At 41.4% G+C, this 24,824-nt stretch overlaps 2 protein-coding genes across 4 annotated transcripts in view; one reads left to right on the plus strand and one right to left on the minus strand.

Moving 5' to 3' along the window:
* ptpa (protein phosphatase 2 phosphatase activator) overlaps positions 1-2,686 on the minus strand; it is a 28,815-nt gene extending 26,129 nt beyond the window's left edge. For both annotated transcript variants that reach the window (XM_078272269.1, XM_078272270.1), the window contains exons 1-3: positions 2,582-2,686; positions 1,672-1,781; positions 374-460 (exon numbers count right to left, since the gene is read on the minus strand). In XM_078272269.1, the coding sequence (XP_078128395.1) occupies positions 374-460; positions 1,672-1,781; positions 2,582-2,606 (222 nt within the window). In that variant the 5' untranslated portion in view covers positions 2,607-2,686. The remainder of the gene's footprint in view (positions 1-373; positions 461-1,671; positions 1,782-2,581) is intronic.
* A 276-nt stretch (positions 2,687-2,962) lies between these two features.
* Positions 2,963-24,422, plus strand: crata (carnitine O-acetyltransferase a). 2 transcript variants are annotated; one of them, XM_078272259.1, is made up of 14 exons: positions 2,963-3,244; positions 5,648-5,938; positions 6,149-6,267; positions 8,674-8,727; positions 9,594-9,750; positions 10,563-10,737; positions 12,029-12,207; positions 12,356-12,456; positions 13,894-14,013; positions 14,132-14,254; positions 15,382-15,517; positions 16,729-16,791; positions 18,114-18,304; positions 18,675-18,793. In XM_078272259.1, exons 1-14 carry the CDS (start codon positions 3,218-3,220, stop codon positions 18,694-18,696), a joined length of 1,758 nt encoding a protein of 585 aa, XP_078128385.1. In that variant the 5' UTR covers positions 2,963-3,217; the 3' UTR covers positions 18,697-18,793. The 2 variants fall into 2 exon arrangements, with proteins under 2 accessions (XP_078128385.1, XP_078128384.1); XM_078272258.1 differs by lacking the exon at positions 18,114-18,304 and adding an exon at positions 20,426-24,422 and having other exon boundaries at positions 2,965-3,244; positions 18,675-18,812.
* Positions 24,423-24,824: the final 402 nt, after the last annotated feature.

The raw sequence follows: 24,824 nt of genomic DNA on the forward strand, positions 1-24,824 counted from the left end.
GTGGGCATTGACAAAAGAAAACTTAACTCAAACTACAATTACCAAACTCAAGAATTGAAAGGAGAGGGTTACCTTTTCCTGCTACAGATTTCCCACCGTGGTCAGAAACAACAGGGGAGACACTTTGTTTCTCCCACTTTGACTCTGGAGTCGGTACTCGCTCCGAAGATAATTGCCGTCACTCTCTCACTCGCTCTACCGCCACACCCACGCCCACACACGCCCTGCTATTCTCTTAAGGGACTGACGGACACACCAACGCACTAGTATATACTTCAGGCCACTTACGTAGGCTACGGCGAAAGCTCTGCGTGGAGCCTCTGCAGAACCATAAATCACGCTTTAGACGCCACTGTTATAAAAGACAACATACCTCGGACACTTTATATTCAGATGTGAACTTCTTTCCCTTCACACCTTCATTCAGTGTCAGAACGAATCCCATGTAGTCAGCGTATGCCTGGAAGAGGGAGAGAGGTGTTGAAAACCAGAACGTATCAAGAGGTGTAGTCAGATGAACTGCTACAAAAACTAAAATCAATATGATATTAATTCATGGGAATATTTTGACAATTTATATTGATCAAGATGAGGCAATTGTTCAACAGTGATGGGCAACATCGGACAAAAACTCTCCACATGTGCACTTCAGAAACGTTATAACTTCAATCACTTTCCAAGGTTTTAATAATAATAATAATAATCTAATTGGCATTCAGTGGTGGAACGAAGTACATTTACTCAAGTACTGTACTTAAGTACAAATTTGAGGTACTTGTACTTTACTTGAGTCTTTTTTCATGCCACTTTCTACTTCTACTCCGCTACATTTCAGAGAAAAATATTGTACTTTTTACTCACTACATTCATCTGTTACAGCTTTAGTTACTAGTAACTTTACAAATTAAGATTTTTGCACACAAAACACGCTTTATTGAAAATAAACTACTCAATATAATGTATGTCTACAAGTCCAGCTGAAATGATTAGCCGATTAAACACTTAGTTGATCGACAGAACAGTTTGGATCAATTCCAGTTTCTAAAATGTGTGAGGATTTTTCTGCATCGAGTACTTTTACTTTTAATACTTTAAGTACATTTTCCTGATGACACTTAGATACTAAGTAACAATTTCAATGCAGGACTTTTACTTGTAACGGAGTATTTTTTTTTTTTTTACAATGTGGTATTACTACTTTTACTTCAAGTGTCTATATGTAACTTTCAGTTTGTGTTGATTCTAGCGGCCGCTTTGGACTAAAGCGGTAGTGTTTTTACTAGGGCTGCACAATTAATCGCAACTGTATCGAAATCGCAGAGGGGCGCAATATTTGTTGATGGCAAAATATGTGTCAAACCATTCTGAATTCAGAATGGTTTGGTGGGGTATTGGGGTGGGGGAGAATGTTTTTCTCGGACAGAAAATCATTCATTTACTTTAAAAGAATACGTTACAGATGCATCGTTGCATTTCCAGTGTAGCATACGGTAACTTAGCCTACTTTGGATGTATGGCGAGATAAACCGGGTATCGCTGTCACTGTGTCACGAAGAATCGGAATTAGATTCAGGCCTACATGGTATGTCTAAACCCTGTTCTCTGTCTGGTTTGGTTACAAAAACAGAGAGTTTTGAAACATGTTCACACAGTTAACAGGCAGCAACCTACTTGAGATCTCTTCCACTTGCCCATATCAGGCACCATGCTGATCTCTTTCTTGGGTACCATGAAGGTGACGCTGTCTGGGACTTGAGGTGCTTCATCCTCAGGGGTGGATCCTAAATAGTTTAGGAAGAGACGGAATTCAGAGATGATTCCAGTTCAGTTATGCAGCAGATATTTGGTTTTTGGCAACTTTTCTCTTGATAAGTAAATTCAGTATTACCAGGCAGAACAAGTCTGATAAAAGCATGCTATTGAGTTGTGCACTATAAGAAATGTAGAATCCAGTGTTTTCTGAAGTTGACATGACATATTGGCTATGGCTGCTTCATTTACTAATTGTTTCCTGAGACTTGGCTCCTCTCGTCGTATCAGTCTTTGTGCACGGTTGGTTTGCGTTTGTAAAGCGTAGAATAATTCCATTCTACAACTTTTAAAAACATTGTTTTTGTCCTGACGTTGTACTCATTAGCTAATACAGGAGTAAACGGCTGTGGTGCCTACGTCACACTGCAAATTGTCGCCTGCGATTCACTCTCCGTGCTAGCTAACACCTTCCACAGTGCGGCAAGCCACTGAGGTATTTTTAGAGTTTGATAACGATTGTCACAAAACATTACACAGCACGACTTCCAAGTTGTACAAGTATACAACAACAGAGGCAACCCGCAAGCCCAAATAGAAACTTCAAAATGTGACGTTAACGTTATATGGGTGGCTTTGCCTGAGGACAGCAGTGATAACTGTTATACCTCCTGGGCTTATCTAGAGCACGTAAAGTTAATTAGTTAAATGCCCCATGTGGCAGTGTAGTGGTGGACCTGCTAACGTTGTTAGCGTTTACCAAAAGATAGCAAAAGCGAAGCACGAACTTGATAATGCTGTACAACTGCATTCAGCTGTGCTTTTACGTTACCTGACTGCTGTTGTGTTTCCGCCATGGTGAGGCTAACGTTCAGTCTCCTTCGTGGGTTTCAGGCAGAATAAAAACAGCCATAGCTCATTACTGCCCTCAACTGTTCGAAAAATAAATGGCATGCCAGGTTCTGTTGCGGTTGCGTCACGGTTGTGTAGCCTACTAAAAATAAATAAATGAATGAATGCCGTGCATTCTATATTTTTACTTACTTACTTAAGCACAAAAGTATTATCAGCAAAAAATGTACTGGAAGTAGCAGATATATAAGTACTCAAATGCAGAATGAACCCCCTTAAGTCTTGTTGTAGTAGTAGTAGCTAGTTTAATGAAGTCAGAACTCAAATGCATTTTTCCCAAGTGGCCCTAATCCTCTTCCGTACATTTACAACTCTACCCTCACCCATTGATGTCTTAAAAGAACCTCACCCTGACCTTATTGTGTTTAGCAGCTGACGACCTGTGCGGTTCTGAGGTCAGTGTGCTTCCAGCTTGTCTCCAGTAGGTCTGACGACGGGTCTGCCGTATAACGCCAATAAAATACCTAGCGTTAGCCAAAAGCTACTGCTTTTAGGCTGGACTTTGAGCACTGTCTGACCTGAGTCTGTGGTCTGTGGGCGTTTCTTTGAATGCAGAATGTGGGGCATTTGCAGCAGAACCATGGTAAGTAACGCACCTGACTATGCTTGTTTACACTGGCCAAAAGTCAACTTGAGCGTAAGTTATTGACACGTATTAATACAGTTGACTTGAAAACTATTTTATTAACGTAATATATGATTGTGGTGACTTAGCAGTTAACGCTCAGCAAAACTAACTAACGCTCGGTGGTAAAGGAGCGTTTGCTAGCTGTTAGCAAAGTTTGCTAGCTTAGCTCGTAATGAACTGAAGTAGCGGTAACGTTAGTGAACAGTTAGCTATGCTAACTGGGTCAAAGGTTTATTTTGGGGTTAGCTAAGATTCAAATATAGATAAGACACTAAAGGGCAAGCCTTACTGAGACTCAGTTTTATTAACGTTAATATGTATTCTTCAGCTTCGCTACTTTATAAGATGACCGAAACATATGCTGCAGGAGACTTCATTTCGCTTTTTATTTTTACACCTGATCGTCAGATTCTTGAAAATAGAACATTTTAACAGTTATATGGGAACATATGGAAACCTTTAGCCTCTGAATTTTTTTTGTTAGTTTTTATCTATGCCATTCACGTCTTAGTACTTTTGTTGACATATTTTTCCGTAAATGAAAATGAGAACAGACCGCGCTCTACCGGCGACATGTCACATATTCTGAGAAGTGATTGCGCTGTGGACAAAGGTCTGGCAATGCGAAACAACTGGCCACCGAGTTTGGTATAAAACCAACACATTCCAGAATCAGTTCGGTCCCTATATGCTTTGATTTAGTTTTATCATTATTGTGTCATGCATAAATAATACATCCAGCCCAAACAGGCTCACAAGACACCATTATTTAGAAAGAAGAGACGAGAAACCAGAGTAGCATCACAAATAACCAAATAACCCATCCTGACATTTTTTTTTCTTCCAAGCTTAAGAAGGATGGATGATGGATTCCTGTTTTCAAATGCGCAACTAAAGACCTTTTGACTCATTGATTAGTTTGCTTAGATAAGATCAGATCACATATGTCATGGCCTGCAGGTGCATTACAGCCACCAAGTGGACTGGATTCGCTACACTCTTATTATGGGCTCTCCCTGTCTCACTTGGAGTGGCTGAGTCAAGTGCGAGTGGTAAACTAGTGGTAACATTTGGTATACTGTAGCAGTCTGGTCCAGTGTTTGGCTTAATATCAAATCTGTTTGGAAATGTATACACTGGCCAAAGCGTAGTATAAGTAAGTAATAATATAGTATATATACTCAGTATGATCTGTTTTATAATGTCACTGAACTGCATTTATCAGACTACTTAATAATTATGTTTTACTTCTGACTAACAGAAGGAGTCATTGTAGGTGCAGGTGGTGAAATATTTGACAACAGCTTCCCTCTTCGACAACAAGTGTTCAGGAAGTTTATTCCATGGCTTTTTAAAAAAACAACCTAAAAGCTGCTTCCGCGTGTTTCGTGCTGAGCCTGGGGACGGTGAGTGGGCCGTTCCCAGATGATCTTAGAGCTCTGGATGGCTCGTAACAGAGCAGCATGTCACACATGTATTTTGGTCCCAAACCATTCCAAATTCCCTAGTTTTAGTGAGGACTCGGGCAGCAGCGTTCTGAATACGTTGCAGTTGCCTGATTGATATATATATATATTTTTTTTTTTTACAGAGACCTGTAAAGACACTGTTACAGTAATCAAGTCTGCTAAAAACAACAGCATGAACAAGTCTAAATCCTGTCTAGACATGAGTCCTTTTAAGTCTTGCTATGTTTTTGAGATGGTAGTAGGTAGGGCTGGGCAATATATCGATATTATATCGATATATATCAATATATCGATATTATATCGATATATGAGGCTAGATATCGGCTTCAATTTTGTATAACGTAATATCCTGATACGACACAAGTGTCGTCTTTTCCTGGTTTTAAAGGCTGCATTACAGTAGAGTGATGTCATTTTCTGAGCACACCAGACTGTTCTAGCTGTTCCATTATTTGCCTTCACCCACATGGTTATTATATCAACATAACTGATGATATATTATCGAAAATCTCATTGTGTGCATATTTTGTGAGAGCACCAATTGTCAACCCTACAACATCGCAACAATATCGATATCGAGGTATTTGGTCAAAAATATCGGGATATTTGATTTTCTCCATGTCGCCCAGCTCTAGTAGTAGGCTAATTTTGTAATTCTGTTGACGTGGGTTTTGCACTTTCAAGTCCAGAACTACGCTAAGATTCCTGACATGGTTTGAGCTCCTAAACATTAGGGCTTCAAGATGAGCACTAACATGTGATTTATTTATTTATTTTTTTCCATTGCATTTATTCAGTCCCTGGAGCAACTCACTCTTTCAACTTAACAACTTCAAATGACACCACAAACATGTATTTAATGTACACTTCTCATGTCTGTCATGTAAAGGTGGGGATGGCGAAACCCTGTGGCTTAATGAAGCCCTGTCACTTGGTGAAGCCCGTATCAGCGGCTCGGGTCTCTGGCAGATACCTGACCCACCAGAAGGGACTGCCCAGTCTGCCTGTCCCCCCTCTGCAGCAGACCTGCGAGCGCTACGTCCGTGCCCTGGAGCCCATCTTGGAGGTGGATGAGCTGAAGCAAACTCGAGAGCTGGTGGCCGAGTTTCAGAAAGCAGGAGGCATCGGAGAGAGACTTCAGAGGAGCCTGGAAAAGAGAGCACGGAACACGGAGAACTGGGTGAGACTCTTGACACTCTGAATTAAAATAAGTATTGTTGATCAGGGAAACGTATAACTCACCTCCCTGACACAACTTGTTTGCTTTCGTTCTCTACACGGTTTCATCGCAAACCCACTAACATTTGACTTATTCCCTTTGTAATAAACTGGTATTATTCCGCTCCTATGTCGATCTGTTATTGACTTGTGTCTGTATCTGTCTCTGTAGTTGTCAGAGTGGTGGGTGCTGGTTGCTTACCTCGATTACCGGTTGCCTGTGGTGGTTCATTCAAGTCCCGGGTTGGTCTTGCCCCGCATGAATTTCAGTGATAAGCAGGGACAAATAAGGTGATCACGCATACACACAAACGGAGCATGTTATGACAACTTCAGGCTGAACAGGAAGTCTCAAACACTCTCATCCTGTTAGGTCCGGTTACAATTTAATAAAATGTTATCACACCCATCTATCAGCTTGTACACAGTCTCCAGTTGGTTTTTTATTATGCTGGAGTAGCTGTCAATTTTGACTCTACATGCGATCTGTTGCTGATGTTAATAAACAACAGACTCTAGATGATCCGTAATCTGAACGGATTTAGTCTCTCTGACTTCTAAACGTTACTATCAGCCACACAACGTGTGTTCTATACAGAATAAGCCTTTAAATCAGACAAAAAGCAATTAAAATCCCACCAATTCAAAAACAAGAAAAAGTTGATATCAACGTCGTCATGTTGAGTTGATTCTGAACCAATCAGCTGAGAGCCAGGCGTTTCACTTCATGCCCTGGGTCCGCCTGGGTCTTGCAGTCGGTGAAAAACAACTGCGGCGCCTGCCTCTCAAAACTGCGGCCGCCTTGATCTCGTGAGGTTACCGTTGCCCACGTGTGCATGCCGTCAGAGCTCCAAGTCGGACACATATCTTACCGGCATGCATTGGGCGGCGATCGCCGCTGACCGCGCAGGCCTGGCTCATCTCGAACGAGCCTATTTTCTCTTCAATGACCGACAAGCAAAGAAAACGGGCCACACCCTCCTACAACCGCGATGGCTGCACCTGATTGGACGAACGATTGACTCGTGGGCTGTCTGCTCCCGGATTTCAAAACAGACCAACAAAGCGGCTCGATTGGAAACTTTCTCTTCGTTTACGAAAAGAGTTCACCGAAATGTTTCTGAAAGCATTTTTATGTCTATGTTTATATATGCTGTATGTCTTCATTTTAGATCGACATCGTTGAGTTTAAAAGATGTTTTTTTTTTTTTTTAAAGAGGCGGCGAGTCGAGCTGGACGCTCCTGATTACATAAAGTAGCCTGGACCTCAACTCTATCACGGCTTGAAATCAGAAATGGCGCAGTTTTAGTTTTCTTTGAGACTAACTGCATCTCGTCACCCCAAAACAACGCATGAACTTTCTAGTAAACAAACACAGTGTGCGCTGTTCCCCCTCGCACCGCTGACGAAATGTGATCGTGTTCATAGCGCAGCCTGGCCCGGCAGTAAATTGCTGTCGGACACTAGCGGCTCAGCTAGTTTGTTTATGAACAGACATATTATGTTAATCACATTGTCATATTGCTTATTACCAGTGTTGGGCTGCTACTAGCTAAGTCGAGCACAACTAAGCTACCAGTTGCTCGATGGTGTTTTAAGCCTCCAACATCGACTTCAAGGCAGCGCTGACCCTAACCCTAACCATTGCCTAATCCTACTGCCTTCCAGGCAGCGTTGCCTGGAAAACGACGTTCGGGGCTTAAAACGCCAACCACCCTACCAGTTACTCTACATTAAATGAAGCTTCACTACACTGAAGTTAACTAACGTTAGACTCCAAATAAATGTAGCAAGCTAAGCTACAGCAACATGGCAACGGTTGTTTTATCATATCTGAGCTTTGTATTTTAATACATCCACGTATACGACAAAGATTTCTGTGTTTGGCGGTGATTCTAAGCGGTTTTATTTCAGACCGCAGCAGAAAGCACAGATGCGCTGAGCTTCAGAAATGCCCGGGAAAATGTAGCTTGTGTGGACGGTACCTCACGAACATTACTTGATCAATAAAAGAGCCTAGCTACTGAAAAGCTATTTGACTCAGAAAACAGCGACGCTATTGAGAAGTAGTCAAACTACTAATGCTACTGCCCAACACTGCTTGCAATACAAGTTGGATTTAATGCCGTGATGACCTCGGCACTGGTTGCTTATGCAGGCTGCTACAGAAGTTGCCAGAAGTCAGTGACAAATGCCGGCTTAATCGGTTTGCATACAATCAAAGCGGTTTAGCCTTATGCACTGGACCGGACCGGTGGAACCGGAAATCAACCCAAATCTAGTTTTTACAAATGTGAGTCACAGTTAAAGACTGTATAAAACTGGGTCGACACAATTGCCCTTGTACCACCTGTATACCTGTTTGATGAGCCTCCTTTAGAAGAAAATGTGTGTTGATCTGATCAGATTTAGATGTTGAAGTAGATGCATATACATGAATGGTTTGGCCCCACCAATTCAATGACCACTTCTCTACATTATTCTTTATATAACAATAAAACTACTCTAATGCAGTATGTCCCACTATCGTTTTGCTACATATTACCACCACATACTGTATTTTCCAAGTCACGCTGCGCCACTGTGCCTTGATTCATTCGGTTTGTAACTGTGATGTATTCAGACACGTAAAACTTTTAGACATAATTTTACCAACATAAGAATAGAAGTTAACGGATCTTGCTGTCTCTGTTTAGGTTTGCTGCCAAACTGACCGCAGGTGTCTTGGACTTTAAGACGATGATTGACAAGTGAGTACAGCGCTAATATTCTCCTTATTGACCTATGCTGCCCACTCATTTTTTTCCTCCTATTTATGGTTGTGTCTTTCAGCTACTGCTGGCTATTAAAGGTGCAGTAGGTAAGACTTATAAAACTAACTTTCTGTTATTTGCTGTAGAGATGGCCCGATACCATTTTTTGCTTCCCGATTCCGATACCTGAACTTGCGTATCGGCCGATACCGAGTACCGATCGATACCGAACTGTATACTACTATCCCTGTATGGATGTGATATTATTTCTATCTTTGTTATCGGTCTGGCTCAGGTTAAACTCTTTGTGAAACATGAATGCCACAGAACGTTCTTTTATTCTGCAGTTTGACAGTCAGTTATAACATATAAAAAGAACATAAATAAACTACTTCAACGTAGATTTTCTTTAGGGCTTTATTACGTGGTATCGGATCGGTGCATGAACTCCAGTACTTCCCGATACCGATACCAGCGTTTTAGGCAGTATCGGAGCCGATACCGATACTGGTACCTGGATACCTGGTTGCGCAATTATCGAAGACAGTGCTATAGATGGGGGAGACACGATGTAGCCCAGTTTACCTCACACTCAAGTCAGCGCAGGACATATACCCAGAGCTACGGGAGAAGCTGGAGAGGCAGAGCTTTCTCCCCACCCAATTAGGCTAATAAAGTAATGATTAAAAAAACACAAATGCTTGATGAAGGGCCCGGCCCGAGGATAGTTGCGGGAAATATCGGCCCGGGTCAGGCTCGGGCAGAGAATCTAAACTCTACTTCAGGAACAGTAAATGGCAAAATGTCGCAAACGCTATTGTGGTTAAGTTGGTGTCTAATGGCAGAGCTTGAATGTCTTGCAGTGAGACACTACCAGTTGAATATCTGGGAGGGAAGCCCCTGTGTATGAACCAGTACTACGAAGTGCTGTCCTCCTGCCGTATCCCCGGTCTGAAGAGAGACTCGGTGGTGAACCACGCCAAGAGCTCCAAACACATTACTGTGGTACACAACTTTCAGGTGAGGAGTACTGGGAAAAGTCCTGTATGTGTGTCTGAGCTCTTCTGGGACCAGCGGCATGTATCACAAAGCAAGTTCAACTTTGGCTTACTTGGCCTCACTGGGCCTGGCAGTAGTGCTACATGACAACTGGTATCAACAAGCACAGTGCACTCAGATTTCAGTAGTTCAGTAGTCTAGATTTTATATTGAGTAGTATTATGTTAGATCTTTTTCATGGGAATACCTCATTTAACCATTTCTAAACATCCTCTTGAGTTCATCTTAACATCATTTCCTACAGTGTGCTTACATATGATTTATAAAAAAAAAAAAAAAAAAAAATCTGCACAAGCTTGATGTTAAGAGACACAAAGGTATTGTAGTGGCTATTCCGTTTTTAAAATCTTAGACACTGCCCCGGCAATAGAAGAGTGGTTTTAACACTCATTTGTTCCTTTTGTTGTTGATCCAGGCACCATGTGTTCCTTGTTTGAAAATAATAATTAAACTCAAATATCCTACCTATATATCTTCATGATCCTACCAAAACGTTGTAGGCTAATGTAGCAGAATCAGGGGAAATAATAATAATAATAATAATACTGATGGTTTCTTGAATGATATCAAATATGATAAAACAGGACGACTAGATGGTTAAAAAACTGTGTTTGGTCTCAACTAAAGCTAGGACTCCCAAAACTTTCCACTCGTGTTTCCAACTTCCCTTTCTTAATTATACCACACCCACAATTCCCATAGAGTGGCCGACTTGCCATCTGCCATTTGATCTGACTGAGCCGCCTTGTCTTCTTTCCTCCACTTGGGATCAGTTCTTTGCGTTGGAGGTGTACAACAGTGATGGGACTCCACTGACAGCCGATCAGCTCTGTATTCAGCTGGAGAGGATCTGCAGCGCCTCGCTGCAGACCAACGTGGAGCCTGTCGGCATCCTCACCACCCAGCATCGCGATTCCTGGGGCAAGGCCTACGTCAACCTCAGCAAGGGTGAGCTGAAAGATCACTGACGTTGGTCCAAAGCACGCTGAAGTCTTGTCAGATAGCTGAAAAGCGGTGTGCAATGGGGCACCGGTGAGAGTGATCGTCATTGTAGACGGAGGGATTCAGAGCAGTTGTAACTTCATTATGGAGTGTCGTGAACATGCTCTGTGATAGCGATGGATTTCACAAAGAGAGAATGTCTTCCAAGGGTGTAATGCAGTACTCAGTCAATCATTTGCAAATGGACCTCTGAGCTTGTTGGGCTGAGAGATACTGTATGAACTTCAGTATTTGTTTTTGCACTTACAGCCGCATGCGTCCCAACCCTCCAGAGATGTGAGTTTGTCCTTTAATTCAGTGGTACTCAACCTTTTAGAGTAGCGATGTTACTGTCGAGCCCTGTATGAGGCTAGATATCGTCTGACATTTTAGTGTTGTCTTTTCCTGGTTTTAAAGGCTACATTACAGTAAAGTGATGTACTTTTCTGAACTCACCAGACTGTTCTAGCTGTTCTGTTATTTACATTTACCCACTCACATACACCGTCATTATATCCACATTACTGATGATGATTTATCAAAAATGTCATTGTGTGGATATTTTGTGAAAGCGCCAATAGTCAACCCGACAATATTGCCGCAATATTGATATTGAGGTATTTGGTAAAAAATATCTTGATATTTGATTTTCTCCAACCAAGACGGCCAACACACTTTTATTAACGCCTGTATTATCAGCCTTAGATAAATATGCGTACAGTGTATGTATCTATGATTGACAACAGCCGCACATAACGCTAGCTTCAGCTCTTCCGTGTCTATCCTTCACAATAAAAGCCCAACTTAAATTAAAACTCGCACTACGCTTAACATTTTCTGCCAACACTAGATGTCAAACAAAAGCCAGACACCAAATAGTTAAAGAGAGGCCTTGTCAGCACAATGTACTAAACGTGCTTAACCTCTGTTCAAGGTGGAGCTTTCAGACCTGATATAATGCTGGATAGTTTAATGAATAATAATTTATTGTATTTTAATATTGATATTTTGTGAGTAGAATCTGAGTAAGCAGTGACATTTCTCTGTCAGGTAAATTAAGTAGTAACAGGAATGCAACCTCAATATGAAAGTTATAAATAAAGCATGTAGAAATATGGATATCTAGATTAGTTCAACGGTTCCATTTTGATTACATAAGGTGTGTGTGTGTGTGTGTGTGTGTGTGTGTGTGTGTGTGTGTGTGTGTGTGTGTGTGTGTGTGTGTGTGTGTGTGTGTGTGTGTGTGTGTGTTTATCAGATAAGACCAACAGAGAGTCGGTGTCAGCTATCCAAAGGAGCATCTTCACCTTGTGTTTGGATGGAGCGATGTCTCAGGTGTCTGATGAGATGCTCCGTAGCTGTGCTGCCATCCAGATGCTGCATGGAGGAGGCAGCCAGTGGAACAGTGGCAACCGCTGGTTTGACAAGACACTGCAGGTGACCCACTGAAGTGGGATTTCTAAGTGATCCTAAAACTACGCACTATAGCTTACTAGCTCTGGTATTTAAATGCAAATACCAATGTAAAATTGCTTCTGTAATAATATGACCTTGTCTACAAATTTCTCAATGATCTCTCTTTCAGTTTATTATTGGAGAAGACGGGGTATGCGGTGCGAACTACGAGCATGCCCCAGCTGAGGGCCCCCCCATAGTGGCCTTGATCGACCATGCTGTAGAATACACGTAAGTAGGTGAAAGATCATTTGGACTCTGTAGGTGTCTATTTGGCTGGTAGTTGTTATCACATCTTTGAAAGTTCAGCAACAAGACGGAGAGTACACAGAGACTTTCTGCCACTGGCATGGACAGGTTTAATCACAGACAGAAAATCACAATTAGAAATCCATTGTTTCATTAAAGGGTAACTACTGTTTTTTTCAACCCTATTTTCCTATGTGTTTGTGTCTAAGTGACTGACGGGAACAACAATCTTTGACATTGGTCCAGTATTAAGCGAGATCGCTGCAGTCGGCAGCGGCCAAACAAGCTACAATATACTGTAAGTTAATAGGGCAATTGTCCAGCGTGTATTTACCTTCATAAAAGTGCTCGTTTTGCCGCTGACAGGATCAGATTATTATTCTAAGTGTCTGACAACATTATGGAAAGGATTTTTAAGGAGGTCGACCTTTCTGTTAAAGAGTAAGATCCTTTTTTTTAAACATAAAAAAAAATCACTAAACCCACCAGACTCCATGTAAATAAACAGTAATTTTAGCATCGTAAAATACACTGCATTCAAAGTCTACAGAAACAGAATCAAACTATGAAAAGCTGTTTTGGTCGTATTTTCACTTTTTAAACCATCACAACTCTAGTTTTGGTTGAAATAAACACAGTTTACAGATTTACATGTGAAAATATGTTGGCTCTATACACGCTAAAAGTATTGCTTTTTTAAATGGAGTCTGGTGGGTTTAGCGCTAGCGACCTCAGAGCTGTTTCTGGTTAAACAGAAAGGTCTCAAAGAGGTTTAAAAGGTCTATCTCTGAAGGGATCCTTTCTATAATGTTGTCAGACACTTAGACTATTAATCTGAGCCTGTCAGTGGCAAACATAGAAATAAAATGGATAGAAAGGCCAGTGAACTGTTTCCTGTGGTCATTTGATTGGTACACAACAAAATGGCGTGTCGTTTGTGTGGATGAAGTTAAGTTGAGTTAAGATGAAAAGTTATCGGTTATTGTAAAGCCACAGCTCTGCGACTTGCCGGAAGTCGGCTTATTATCGGAAGTTTTTATGTTACCATGGCAATGGTACACATACAAATGGCTGCTGCTCTGACCATTCTGCTACGTTGATTTGAATGGAAATGGCCTTTCTATCCATTTTATTTCTATGGTGGCAAAATAAAGTACTTTCAGTGGACCAAATTGACGCTGAACATTTGCCCCTTAGGGTCACATTGCAGCCCAGTCAGTGGCTGCCGGTTCTAGCGATCACGCTTAATACTGGACCAATGTCAAAGTTCCTATCAGTCACTCGCACACAAAAACCTGGGAAAATACGGTCCAGGTTGAAAAAAAAAACAGAAGTTACCCTTTAAGTATCTCTTTGGTTTTTAACTACATGTCTTCCATCTCATGTGTTGTTTCTTTTCGTTCTTGTTTGTGGGAACAGGAGGAAGCCAGAGATGGCGCAGACTCCCACGGTGCCTTTGCCCATGCCCCAGAAACTGCACTTTAACATCACGCCCGAGATCAAGAAGGACATTGAGGAGGCCAAGCACGCCATGGACATGTGAGGATAGATTTTATAACGACACTCGGTGACCAGTATTGTGTAGGCTATGTATCCATTTTGTATGCCATGTCATTAGGCATAGAGATAGATTGTTCTGACATTTCTCCCACCACAGACTGGCCCAAGACTTGGATATGATGGTCACGGTATTTGGCCACTTTGGGAAAAATGTGCCAAAGGCCCACAAGATGAGCCCGGATGCTTTCATACAGATGGCGCTACAACTGGCTTACTACAGGTGAAATACTGAAAAGCTTTGTATGCAGACCTGTTACTCTTTACATTCTAAACCAAGGCTAACTAGAGCGCTGCATGTAACGAACCTGTATCACAGAGTTACAGTAGGCTGCAACAGAGGTTCTTGGATCCGAGGAGTTTTCAGGGACTTGTAATTAGGGATGCGTGCGTGCGCAGGACGCCGTGTCAAACCCTTCCAAACCCCCAACGTGATCACTCATATGAGGAAGTTCACACACAATATCAGGAGCAAGCCGGTAGCGAGCAGCATTAAAGGTGCAGTAAGCGATGCTTTACGAAGATTGTTGATATTTGAACTCCACTGCCAAACAAACACAACCCGCGCACTCAGAAAATGGAGAGCTAGGTGACCGTGAGGTGATATTCGCGGAATTTGTCAAAAAGTGTATTGGGTCAACATCGCTTACTATACCTTTTTAAGATATTTATTTGAATAGTTCAAACCTATAAAGAAGCATTGGAACGTCATCTTTGGCCAGTTTTGACAGCCCTTTTGTGTATTGGATTGGTGAGATGAAGATGAAAAAGCTAAATATTTCCCCCCACAGTTATGTTAATATCAGTGTATGATATTTGGGATATTATTCCTGAAACTCTTGAAGGAGTTAAAGAAAAAAATAATACCCATTTGAGGTGGCAAGCATCTGTTTCCCGAAACAGAATGCAAGGGTTGACCTAAAATTTTTTCCTTATGTTTACATGTATGTTGTCATACTGTTGCCATTTTGGGCCTTTTTATTTGATGGGACATCCCAGACATGAAAGGGGGGAGGGAGAGAGAGGGGGGACGATATGCAGCAAAGGGCCGCATGTCGGAACTGAACCCGCGGCCGTGGAACTAGCCTCTGTAAATGGGGCGCATGCTCCACCAGGCGAACCACCCAGGCGCCCCATTGTGTGTGTTTTTGAGGTCTTAACAAACCCTGAGTGCATTTTCTCCCCATTTCTGTCTTTTAAGTTTGAAATCGGCATTGTTTACATGCTTCCAGGTCTACTAGCTAGCAATCTTCTTCTTCCCTGCCTTTATTATCGCTTGTCATCCATATATTGGTGCGTTACCACCGCCAGACCGTTTTCTCACACCGTCTGTCCTCTTTGTCTCGACAGGATGTACCAGCGCTGCTGTGCCACATATGAAAGTGCCTCCCTGCGTATGTTCAGACTGGGCCGCACAGATACAATCCGATCCGCCTCGAGTGCCTCTGCTGCCTTTGTCAGAGCCTTTGATGACCCCAGCAAACAGGTCTGATGAGAATGAATGGGATGTATTCATATTTACAGCAACCGGTTGGGTTGTGATATGAGTTAGTTAGTTTACTGCCAAAACTATCTGACCTGGTAATGTTGGGCTTTATTACTCAGAGTTGCTGCAGGCGGGGCTGCCAAGTTATTGCGCGATAGTTTTTAAAAAAAAAGAAAAAGTTTTTAGTTTGTCTGAAAACATACATTACCATGAATCCAACATGATATTTGAAATGAAATGTTTTTTTTAATTTACACAACATTGATGATAGGCTAGCAATCCACAGATACAGTTAAGCTTAAGGATTCACTGGGCCACACTATAACACTAAAACACATATAAATATATAATATTATTTTAATAGCTTAGTATTGTATGCACCATAAAAAGGTATGTAAATGCTCTCAGCCGTGGTACACATTATTGTAGACCCAATTGAATATGCAATTAAATTGTGTGTGTGTATATGTGTGTGTGTGTGTATATATATATATATATATATATATATATATATATATATATATATATATATATATATATACATATACATATACATACACACACACAATTTAGCGCCATAAGGGGTCCCTGCTCAATCTGTTTTTCAGCTCAGAGGTCCTCTGCCTTAAGTGGCACAACAGTCAGTTCACCGAGAAATCAAAGCTAGGTCCAATCAATTAGTTGTCAACTATTAAATTAGTCGGTTATTAAACTATTTTAAGATTAATCGAAAAAGAAAATAATCATTAGTTGCAGCCCCACTCGTAGCTGTATCATGCAGCAGCACATGACTCACTGAGCCTTTGTCCATACAACGGAAACTAGTGACTTAAACAATGCGAGTGCAACGATCAAAAAAGTGTGCACGGGAGGAAGAACGACATTGCCTTGAATGGCATAGCATTGTGTTGACTGGCAATGCATTGCAATAGGGGCGAATCTGATCACACTTGTACTTGCTGCATATAAATCTGTTGGCAATGCATGGCGATGGAGATGCATCAGCCTCAGACCGGAGATGCACATCCCTACTTGAAACGTCACTAGAAAAAGATGATGCCAGATTAGGAGACTAAGTGATGGTGTTCTTTAGTATTTATTCGTCTAATTTTTAGGGATTTCAGTGTTACACAAAGGTTTTAACACTTTAAAACAATAACCTACTATAAGATGTGCTGTAACCTTCCTATCTTCTTCCTGTTCTATCACAGAACACCGAGAAGGTTGATCTAATGGAGAAAGCTGTAAATGCACACAGGTCATATACTAACATGGTAAGTATTCACAGCAATGGGAACATCTCTGCATTAAAATGTCTAAAAACGACTATACCTATGTTATATATTTGTTGCGCTGTGTACTTACACTATCCTTAACAACGTTCAAACCCAGAGCTATCTGTTATTTTATTTTAATGACAAGGCCCGTTTCATTTAGTCTCCTGTCAGTGGCGTCATAAAACCTTTTGACCCCTCTGGTTCCTCCAACTCCCGTCAAAACACGGCACTCGGATGATACGTTCGAGAGTTATCGTAAATCATACAATGTCACAGAAAGATTAATACTCAGTAACCGTAATACAACTTTTTCATTGATTACATGCCACTTGCACAGTAATATAGCAGAGATCTAATTCATTGATACTTATTTAAATAACGATTGATCCAGCTTAACGTGCTACGTTGACAAGTAACGTTAGCGTTAGCTCATGCTAATGCTCGTTGTGGAACTTTAACGTTATAAAGTTACAACATCGTTAAACACGTTCATGAAGTTATTTTAAGTTTAATTGTTCTGATCAAGGTAAAGGTAACGTTAAACAGCACTGGGCTAACCCTCAATTACATTCGCCAGCTAACGTTAGCGTTAACGTTAGCTAGCTGTATAGATACAAGACAAATCCAATGCTAATTTAGCCAGCTATCCCACCCTGTCGGGATGAAAGCGGACAACCGCCCCGGGGACACGACACATCCACAGTTAGCCAGCAGCCAGCCACTATTATTAACTTACAGCACTCCGAAGCCAGCCAGCACAAACTCCAGCGCCAGGTGATAACGATGCTAACGGCAGTAACAGAAAGTTTTATGTTCCGTCGGGGAAACGGACCATATCACCCCAGGCGTACGAGTCTGGCTGGCCGCGTGTTGTGTTGTGCTGAAGTTCTCCCCTCTTTAGCGGTCTTTTTTACAGTTGCGTTGACCCACAAATGGTGAAGGTGGGGGAAGAGTCCGAAAGCAACACCTGGCAGCCATCCTATTGATGGAGGCGTGTCCTCGGCCGGTATAGAAAATACAGTATTAGTGAATATATTAAAAAGTAGACCGTAGGGATTGCAAGTGTGAGCTATGTACAGTATGAACACCAACGCATGTACAGTTGGATGATATATGTACAAAACATTGTAAAACAGTGAGGTTTTTCAGATGCAAATGTATTCAACTTTTTTTTGTTAAAAAAAGGAAAAGAAAGTCGCTGTGTGTGTGTGTGTGTGTGTGTGTGTGTGTGTGTGTGTGTGTGTGTGTGTGTGTGTGTGTGTGTGTGTGTGTGTGTGTGTGTATTAAAGCATGATACATCTTCTCCCTCTGTGTCATAGAGCTCCGTTGGTGTCCAAAAACTATTAAAAACACAGCTGGGCGACATGTTCCTTCATTACCATGAACATACACCAGTTGATTTTGACTCAATCCCACATACGACGTCCTGCTCGCTACGAATCCCACTATGGCCACGCCAAGACCCGCCCTTCAATAGCATTTATTGGCCAGGCGTCCATGATTACGTAAGGTAACGTAACCCCATTTGTACAGGTCCTATCCCCTGACCAATTAAGGTCAAATGCCTAACCCCAACCAATCGAGCTGCTTCGTAGGGCGGGTCTTGGCGTGGCCATAGTGGGATTTGTACATTTTCTTCCTGCTCACCAGAACACCAAGTAGTCCCCAACAGATGCAGAACTAATGCATTGTTTCCTACTGTTTTAGTAATGTTTAATAAAACTATAGTAGTACAATAGCCAACCATTTTAAGAAAAACTGTACTTCGTGTTTACTGCTAATTGTTTGCAATAAGAAAAATGCAGAATAAGCCTTATCTTTTAGAAGTGAACATCTGGTGACAAACATTATAAATAAATGAATGCTCTCCATCCCGACAGGCAATCACTGGCCAGGCCATAGACAGACACCTCCTAGGCCTTAAGATGGTGGCTGTTGAAGAAAAACTCTCCATACCTGATATCTACACAGACACTGCCTACGCCAAAGCCTTACACTACAAGCTATCTACAAGCCAGGTATGAGCATAACGGCAAAGATGTCTTGTCCTTGGCCTGTAACAATTATGACATAATTGTCTAATCGCAATTTTCTTTACATAATCGCTGTTTCTTTGTTTAGCCACAATTAATTGCTAACATTGGCTTAGGTCCTAAGGTATGACTGTTGATGGTAGTTGTCAGTTTTATGTTTACTTAGTGACTATATGTAACTTTTAGTTTGTGTTGATTTCAGCGGCCCCTTTGGACAAAAGCGGAAGTGTTTTTACCACACCTGCTGTCGTAAAGATCTAGGAGTTAGCGTCACCAGGAGGTCATATAGTTGTAATTAATGTTTTGCTCAGACAGATAATCATTTATTTACATTAAGAGAATGAGTTACAGATGCATTGTTCCATTTCAAGTGTTGCATACGGTAACTTAGCCTCCTTTGGATGTCTCGTGAGCTAAAGCGGGTATCACTGTCACTGTGTCACGAGCCAAAGCATTAATAGACTGTTGTATCAACCAACGTAATAGTAACTTAGATTAATATAGCTAATTTCATGAAACCCACGGACGCTTTACACAAGTAACTTTACAGAGGGACAAGGGGAAAGAAAATAGTAGGCCAACACAAACGCGGAGTAAAAGGAATAGAAGGTCCGCACTAAATGGAAGGAGGACGTCATTTAATGTCAGCTACTGACGTACATCCACATCGCGCATTTTAAAGTCATTTTCTGAATGAAATAGACATATTACATACCTGAAGACCAATTCAGGGTCGGTTTTGAATCATTTACAATGTAATTATATTGTTAATCGGAATTATTTCTTAGACAATAAATTGTACAGTAAAACGTGGAAATGTTACAGCTCTACTTGTCCTGTGATCCAGTACTAAGACCTATTTCATTACTTTTAATCTTGATATAAATGTTGTCAACATGTCGGTCTCAGAGGGTTAGGGGTGAATGGCTCTCTGTCAGAACAGCGCTCCTCTTCCACTGGCTCTCCTCAGGGCTGTGTCCTGTCCCTATTGCTGTACATTCTTTACACCAATGACTAGGGGTGGGACGAGACGTCCAGCTGACGAGACGGCACAAGATCGAGACAAGATTTTTATACTATTTTACAGAAAACTTGAATAAAAAAAATAAGACTTGCAAAAATAGTCCTTTTTATTCAATCGAAAGTCCCAAAATGAAAAAACAACGCTGAAAGGTTGTGCCATAAACTCCGATGACTGGCTCCTCTCCTGTACAACTAACAGTTACGCCGTTACTTATTCCATATGTACGGTGGAGAGAGAGTCTCTTCACTCAGAGAAATCTCGTCACGTTTTTAATTTTCGCGAGATCTCATGGGAGAAGACCTCGTCACACCTCTACCAATGACTGCAGAAGCCAGCATGGGGACAGGCGCATCCTGAAGTTTGCTGGTGACACGGTCATCACCAGCCTGCTCCGTAAGCATTGGCCAGTGGTAGATGGATTTTTCCTATGGTGTGATGAGGCCTTTAAAACATTTTTTGAAGATCAAGTTTCCCATCTGGGATAATAAAGTGACTAAACTGAACTAAGATGGAAACCATTCCTCAAGTATTTGACCCTGGCTAACTAACCAACGCATTCTCATTTCTTCACAAGGTGCCGTCCAAGACTGACTGCGTCATGTGTTTCGGCCCGGTTTCCTCCGACGGATACGGCGTGTGCTACAATCCTATGAACGATCACATCAACTTTGCAGTGTCGTCTTTCAACACCTGTAAAGAAACCAACGCAGCACATCTGGCCCAGGCCGTGGAGGGCGCACTGTTGGACATGAGGACACTGCTGGAACAAACCCCAAAAGCCAAGCTGTGAAGGGCCTCCAGACTTTACTGACCTCTTCGTAACTGTAGTAGAAAGTAGACGCGACAGGGCTAGGATAGGCTTGATAGGAAGACCGCTCTTCTGTGATTGAGTGACATTCGGATGACCGATGTTGCGAATTCTTTGAGTTTTTGAGAAAGGAGAGGCTCGGTCCAATGAAGATTTAACAAAAAGATTTAATAACCAAATGGCATGACAGAACCGGGATTTTACGCTGCAGCAGGCTGAACACATCTATTCAGTCCCAAACATTTCGCAACCATTTCAAAGGGAGAGAGACTCCCATGCTCTTGTTTGGCTGGCCAGCTACCAAAATAAAGATCAGAGAAGCTCGGATTACAACACACACAGCAGGAGTGAGACATTCTCTGCTCAGGACTAGGGCTCGGCGTCGTTCAAAATCTTTCAATCCGGTGCCAATTTCGATACCTCAGTTTCAATGCCGGTTCCTTAACCATACTCTTTTCGATACCATATGTTTTAAAATCCATTACAACATCAACAAAAATCCATTAAACGCAAAACTTTTATTTTCCACCTTAATTGTGAATCAAAACAGTTCTGGTAACACTGCTCACTCAGAGTAACATTAATGAAACTGGTTGTGCTTTTGGATAGGGCTGCGCCAGTCAGATACTCAGGAATGGTATCAATCCCAACTGTAACAATTAACAAAAAAAGAGAAACCTTTTTGCCACAACAGGAACATATTATAAATAAATAAACAAATGACACTGTGTACAGGCTAATATTGAACTAACTAAAATGCAAAGGAATGTAAACAACAAAGACTTTTTAGTGCAAACTGCGTAATGACACAAACCTTTAACAATAAACTCGGTGACTGCCCTGTTGTCAACACTGAACTAATGAAGAACTAACTTAAGTGCAAAGGAATGTAATTGAACAGCCTTGTTGCTGAAAGGTGCCGTAGAAATAAAGTTGCCTTGCCTTACAACCACAGCCTGTCAGTCAGTCCCCAGGGCACAGAGAACACTGTTGTGCCTGCTTGTCTCAGAGGAAGTGTAACGTCAACAGCACCGCGACCGCTTTTGCCTCTCCATTTAATATCGTATCGCAGCGAACGGTGTTCTGCGTGAAGTTTTGAAAAACCGTAACCACACTCGAAACCACTTTATCGGCATCGCCGTGACTCACTGTGACTTCAACAAAACTGCAGAGCCGACGTAGTTTGCTCGAGTTTACTCCGTCTGCACCTCTCTGCTCTCTGTCAATATGCAGAGAGGACAGATACGCTTACGCGCTCAGACGCTTTTGGAACCGAAATTTGGCACCGAAAGATAAATCATCTTTCAATACTTATAGAAACTGAGTATTTTCGGTCGGTGCCATAAAAGTATCGACGTTCGGTGCCCAGCCCTACTCAGGAAGAAATTACCCCCCTTGTTTGCCGCTATAGACCCAATCACAATGTCCGTTACGTGTTCCAATAACTTCCGGGTAGAAAACTCCGGCCTCTCTTACATACAGTTTAACGGCGCTGAGCAAATAGGGGCGAGGAACAACTGGATATACTCATCTTATTCATCTAAAATGTGTGTTTGATGCTTTCATGTGCCATCACTTTCCCCTAACGTTAGGTTGGAGACCTAATTTAGCTGTTGGGCCACAGACAAAAGAAAATGACACCACCCAAACCAGCAGTCAGTCCGACCAGCGGTGAGATGTTGCTGTCCGTAACGCTAGATTTGGTCTATCAAAGACGCTAGCAAAGCAACACCGTACACTAGATACCTTTTAAACGTTACAGTCGCGCTTTAAAAATGACATCAGAAATAAACAAGTTTGCCGATTTCCCATTTCTCCGCAATTCAAATAAACAGCCAGTTCTCTACCCGGAAGAGATTTATTTTTTTGTCAGTGCAACGTCACAGTGATTTGGTCTATATAAAAGTTCTGAATGATGCATATAATGATGCACAGTTTTACAGAGATTTCTGTTTCAAAGTGGAACGTGGACAAATAATTAACAGAAATGATCTCGTTGATGGATATGGGTGGATATTTCATGATTTTATTACCAACAAGTCACCAGATGAGACCACACCTAACGAATTGATTCCAAAAATAAGAATTGTGTAGCCACAAACCGGTTCATGCCTCTGTGCCTTAGACCAAACCCAAGAGCCACACTGCTGCGTCAGGTGGCGTTTTGCTCCATTGCGGCGTGGTTTAGTCCTTTGCAATGGCATTTGTTAATTGTTTCATTTCTGCATTGTACAGCGCTGGCCAGAGGTCACATGGTAGAATAATACAGGTGTGGAAATCCAAACGCACAGATGAAGTCTCCAGTCTCCACAAACTAATAATCCAAGTGAATGCATTGATAAACTGACCTCACTGTTTTTGAGACAAAGACTTGCAGACTTCATTGGCATTCAGAATAAATCCAAAAACTGTAATTCTTAGAAGAAGAAAAAACAATAAAAAAAAGTGACAAACTATGAAGAAACAGTGAGGAAGTAAGGCAAGAATAGGATGAAAAAAGTGATCTAACCATTCCTCCGAAGCTGTTGAGTTACAGTAAATAAAGCTAAAAAAAAATGCATAGTTCCCCTTTTAATCTGTGCACTCTGATTTCCACATGCATACAGTGGTACTCATAAGTTTATGAACCCATGCTAAAGTTGACTAAAAAGAAAAATCATCTTTTGGAAATTGAGCTTAATGCCTTAAATAAAAAAAATTAGGAAAAATCCAACCTTTTTAAGGACACAGATTTTCTTTGTGAATGAATAATGTATCATAAATAAATAATCATATACCCTTCACCATACCTAGAGATTGGCATGGTTTTATTTCAGTTAGCCTAATAGCTGGTTTGATTTGCATTGAGAGATGATTTTATGGAAAGTACCCCATGCCAATCTCTAGGTATGGTGAAGGGGATGTGATGATGTGGGGGGGCTATTTTAATTCCAAAGGCCAAGGGAACTTTATCAGGATGCATAGTATCCTGGATCCATGAAATAACTGGCCTTTAAAAATAAAAATCTGCCTGCCTCTATGGGAATTTAACATAGGGGTGTACTGACTTATGCCCCCTGTATTTTAAGGAAGAACATTTATTTATTTACGATACATTATTCATTCACAAAGAAAACTGGTGTCCTTAAAGGTTGGATTTTTCCTCATTTTTTTAATTAAGGCATTAAGATCAATTTCCTAAAGATGATTTTTTTTTTTTTTATTCCTTTTTGTAGTCAACTTTAGCATGGGTTCATAAACTTATGAGCACCACTGTATTAAAATGTTCTACCATATGACAGCCAGTGGGTGGCAGTATTGCATTCTGCACTGCTGTCTTTCACAGCGTTTATTTTTTTTTCTTCAAACGACAGAGAGACCCAAAAGTATTTTTTATTTTTATTTTATCAGTGTAATATTGCCTTGCCTTGTGACGTGCCAAGCCACATATTTCTTTCTGAAGTTAAAATGTGTTTTAAAAAAACATTTGTAAACCGCAAAATCAATGAGTCATCCTCAGATAGAGACGTCAGATTTGATATCTCTATCTCTGGAAGAGATGCCTCCACTCGATTGACTTTTGTCCAGTCAGAAGTGTAATTATTGTGAAAGCAGAAATTAAGCTAATGATTTTGGGAGGATAGTCGAGCAGGAAAATTGCATAATTACACAGATGGGGGAGGGGGGGGAGGTCAGTGATGTTTTGTTATAATGAATTTCCTAAATTAAATGCATGTTTTTCAAAGCACTTGCTGTGTCGTATTGCTAGTTTTGTCCTTAAAGTCGCATTTGTCCTAAGTTTTAGCGTAGCACCATTTGCTTTTCAGCACCATCTCAATGCACTACTGACGTGTTTGATGCCAGCAGAAACTAGTGGGACTTTATTAAACCAGTGACTTATTGTTACACATCCATTACTCTATACCCACGACGTTCCACTTCCGGGATTGCTCCAGTGCCGCTGGAAATTCTGCCGGATGTCCTTTGTTTCGGCCAGATATCCGTTACCTTCCTCTTTCTTAGTGTTGGCTTTTTAAAAATTGTGATTGGTTTAAAGACATGTAAATAAACCAGAGCACGTTTTTCTCCAATCCCAGAATGTTGTGTGGACTAGCCAGACCCTCCTCCGCAGCACTGTGGAGGAAGGTCTGGCAATGCGAGACTACACGTCCATAAAGTAGAGGGA

This window comes from Sander vitreus, chromosome 16 (genome assembly GCF_031162955.1).
Source record: "Sander vitreus isolate 19-12246 chromosome 16, sanVit1, whole genome shotgun sequence".
Classification (NCBI taxonomy): Eukaryota; Metazoa; Chordata; class Actinopteri; order Perciformes; family Percidae; genus Sander; species Sander vitreus.